The 4,276-nt window shown below is 49.7% G+C and overlaps 1 protein-coding gene across 1 annotated transcript in view; it reads right to left on the bottom strand.

Annotated features, from left to right (window-relative positions):
• Positions 1–708: 708 nt before the first annotated feature.
• The window catches only part of tmem135 (transmembrane protein 135), a 30,008-nt gene continuing 26,440 nt past the window's right edge, over positions 709–4,276 (bottom strand). Inside the window, 1 exon segment of the mRNA XM_090226223.1 lies at positions 709–1,505. Within this exon segment, the coding sequence (XP_090082349.1) occupies positions 1,397–1,505 (109 nt within the window). The 3' untranslated portion in view covers positions 709–1,396.

Genomic DNA, 4,276 nt, shown 5'->3' with positions numbered 1-4,276 from the left:
TAACTCCTCTATATCTAACTGGGTAAATAACCCCTCTATATCTGACTGGGTAAATAACCCCTCTATATCTGACTGGGTTAATAACCCCTCTATATCTGACTGGGTTAAAAACCCCTCTATATCTGACTGGGTTAATAACTCCTCTATATCTGACTGGGTTAATAACCCCTCTATATCCGACTGGGTTAATAACCCCTCTGACTGGGTTAATAACTCCTCTATATCTGACTGGGTAAATAACTCCTCTATATCTGACTGGGTAAATAACTCCTCTGACTGGGTTATTAACTCCTCTATATCTGACTGGGTTAATAACCCCTCTATATCTGACTGGGTTAATAACTCCTCTATATCTGACTGGGTAAATAACCCCTCTATATCTGACTGGGTAAATAACTCCTCTATACCTGACTGGGTAAATAACTCATCTGACTGGGTAAATAACCCCTCTATATCTGACTGGGTAAATAACTCCTCTATACCTGACTGGGTAAATAACTCCTCTGACTGGGTAAATAACCCCTCTATATCTGACTGGGTAAATAACTCCTCTATATCTGACTGGGTTAATAACCTGGCATAGGACCAGGGACTTGGGCCTCGACTCGGACTTCAAGTTTAGTGACTCAACCACATCACTGCTAAATAGTATATATATTATGATTAGTACACAGTATGCCGTTTTATTAAGTAGTACGCAAGCCAAATTTGGGACACGGCCAGTGTAACCCCAGAAGGTTGGTTTCCACAACAGAACACCTTGTAGATCCCATAAATGATAAATCACCCTCTCGGCACGGTTAGAGCTCCTCCTCCTGCGCTACCAAGACAACAGCTAGAAAACCGTCCAGCAAACTCCCCCTTCTTCACCTTAAGTCAGTTACCCAAATCAAGCCCTAGCCCCTTCCCCTAGCCCCTATTCACCAGGGCAGATCTGAGAGGATCGGATAGGTTTAAGCCATATTGCTCATATTAAATCAACTCAGATGTCCAGACGTCTACCGACGAGAGCAGTTTCCCAAAACCTTCCTCCCTTAATCCCTCCCTCCCCCCCTCCCTTAATCCCTCCCTCCCTCCCCCTCCCTTAATCCCTCCCTCCCTTAATCCCTCCCTCCCTCAATCCCTCCCTCCCTTAATCCCTCCCTCCCTTAATCCCTCCCTCCCTCACATACAATATCATCTGCCCTCTATGGGTTGAACATCCTTAAGACAGCCTTATGAAGTGTCCTCACACAGACACAGGTCCTTAGAGAGAGCCAATGTGTTCCCTATGTAGTGCACTCTACAGGAAACAGGGCGCCATTTAGGACGACCCCCCCCCCCCCCCCCCCCCTCTGGCTGACCCCCTGACCTCTAACAGTGTGGGGTCAACCCAGAGTGATGTTCTGTTCAGGGCTCAGGGTCGGGGTGGAGTAACAGGGGTTCTGTTGGGCATGAATCCATGGAAGTCTCTGGAGGCCTGAGTCCCAAACACATCCAGCACCCTCCTGTTCATAAAAGCAAACCTGTTGAGGGAGAGAGAGGGGTTTTAGTCACCAATACAAACCCCCAACCACACCTGTAGGGAGAGAGAGGGGTTTTAGTCACCAATACAAACCCCCAACCACACCTGTAGGGAGAGAGAGGGGTTTTAGTCACCAATACAAACCCCCAACCACACCTGTAGGGAGAGAGAGGGGTTTTAGTCACCAATACAAACCCCCAAACCACACCTGTAGGGGGAGAGAGGGGTTTTAGTCACCAATACAAACCCCCAACCACACCTGTAGGGAGAGAGAGGGGTTTTAGTCACCAATACAAACCCCCAACCACACCTGTAGGGAGAGAGAGGGGTTTTAGTCACCAATACAAACCCCCAACCACACCTGTAGGGAGAGAGAGGGGTTTTAGTCACCAATACAAACCCCCAACCACACCTGTAGGGAGAGAGAGGGGTTTTAGTCACCAATACAAACCCCCAACCACACCTGTAGGGAGAGAGAGGGGTTTTAGTCACCAATACAAACCCCCAACCACACCTGTAGGGAGAGAGAGGGGTTTTAGTCACCAATCCAACCCCCAACCACACCTGTAGGGAGAGAGAGGGGTTTTAGTCACCAATACAAACCCCCAACCACACCTGTAGGGAGAGAGAGGGGTTTTAGTCACCAATACAAACCCCCAACCACACCTGTAGGGAGAGAGAGGGGTTTTAGTCACCAATACAAACCCCCAACCACACCTGTAGGGAGAGAGAGGGGTTTTAGTCACCAATACAAACCCCCAACCACACCTGTAGGGAGAGAGAGGGGTTTTAGTCACCAATACAAACCCCCAACCACACCTGTAGGGAGAGAGAGGGGTTTTAGTCACCAATACAAACCCCCAACCACACCTGTAGGGAGAGAGAGGGGTTTTAGTCACCAATCCAACCCCCAACCACACCTGTAGGGAGAGAGAGGGGTTTTAGTCACCAATACAAACCCCCAACCACACCTGTAGGGAGAGAGAGGGGTTTTAGTCACCAATACAAACCCCCAACCACACCTGTAGGGAGAGAGAGGGGTTTTAGTCACCAATACAAACCCCCAACCACACCTGTAGGGAGAGAGAGGGGTTTTAGTCACCAATACAAACCCCCAACCACACCTGTAGGGAGAGAGAGGGGTTTTAGTCACCAATACAAACCCCCAACCACACCTGTAGGGAGAGAGAGGGGTTTTAGTCACCAATACAAACCCCCAACCACACCTGTAGGGAGAGAGAGGGGTTTTAGTCACCAATACAAACCCCCAACCACACCTGTAGGGAGAGAGAGGGGTTTTAGTCACCAATACAAACCCCCAACCACACCTGTAGGGAGAGAGAGGGGTTTTAGTCACCAATACAAACCCCCAACCACACCTGTAGGGAGAGAGAGGGGTTTTAGTCACCAATACAAACCCCCAACCACACCTGTAGGGAGAGAGAGGGGTTTTAGTCACCAATACAAACCCCCAACCACACCTGTAGGGAGAGAGAGGGGTTTTAGTCACCAATACAAACCCCCAACCACACCTGTAGGGAGAGAGAGGGGTTTTAGTCACCAATACAAACCCCCAACCACACCTGTAGGGAGAGAGAGGGGTTTTAGTCACCAATACAAACCCCCAACCACACCTGTAGGGAGAGAGAGGGGTTTTAGTCACCAATACAAACCCCCAACCACACCTGTAGGGAGAGAGAGGGGTTTTAGTCACCAATACAAACCCCCAACCACACCTGTAGGGAGAGAGAGGGGTTTTAGTCACCAATACAAACCCCCAACCACACCTGTAGGGAGAGAGAGGGGTTTTAGTCACCAATACAAACCCCCAACCACACCTGTAGGGAGAGAGAGGGGTTTTAGTCACCAATACAAACCCCCAACCACACCTGTAGGGAGAGAGAGGGGTTTTAGTCACCAATACAAACCCCCAACCACACCTGTAGGGAGAGAGAGGGGTTTTAGTCACCAATACAAACCCCCAACCACACCTGTAGGGAGAGAGAGAGGGGTTTTAGTCACCAATACAAACCCCCAACCACACCTGTAGGGAGAGAGAGGGGTTTTAGTCACCAATACAAACCCCCAACCACACCTGTAGGGAGAGAGAGGGGTTTTAGTCACCAATACAAACCCCCAACCACACCTGTAGGGAGAGAGAGGGGTTTTAGTCACCAATACAAACCCCCAACCACACCTGTAGGGAGAGAGAGGGGTTTTAGTCACCAATACAAACCCCCAACCACACCTGTAGGGAGAGAGAGGGGTTTTAGTCACCAATACAAACCCCCAACCACACCTGTAGGGAGAGAGAGGGGTTTTAGTCACCAATACAAACCCCCAACCACACCTGTAGGGAGAGAGAGGGGTTTTAGTCACCAATACAAACCCCCAACCACACCTGTAGGGAGAGAGAGGGGTTTTAGTCACCAATACAAACCCCCAACCACACCTGTAGGGAGAGAGAGGGGTTTTAGTCACCAATACAAACCCCCAACCACACCTGTAGGGAGAGAGAGGGGTTTTAGTCACCAATACAAACCCCCAACCACACCTGTAGGGAGAGAGAGGGGTTTTAGTCACCAATACAAACCCCCAACCACACCTGTAGGGAGAGAGAGGGGTTTTAGTCACCAATACAAACCCCCAACCACACCTGTAGGGAGAGAGAGGGGTTTTAGTCACCAATCCAACCCCCAACCACACCTGTAGGGAGAGAGAGGGGTTTTAGTCACCAATACAAACCCCCAACCACACCTGTAGGGAGAGAGA

The sequence above is a fragment of the Oncorhynchus mykiss genome, chromosome 29 (assembly GCF_057628025.1).
Source record: "Oncorhynchus mykiss isolate SJ-2025 chromosome 29, ASM5762802v1, whole genome shotgun sequence".
Lineage (NCBI taxonomy): Eukaryota > Metazoa > Chordata > Actinopteri > Salmoniformes > Salmonidae > Oncorhynchus > Oncorhynchus mykiss.
This window is presented reverse-complemented; position numbering and strand designations above follow the sequence as displayed.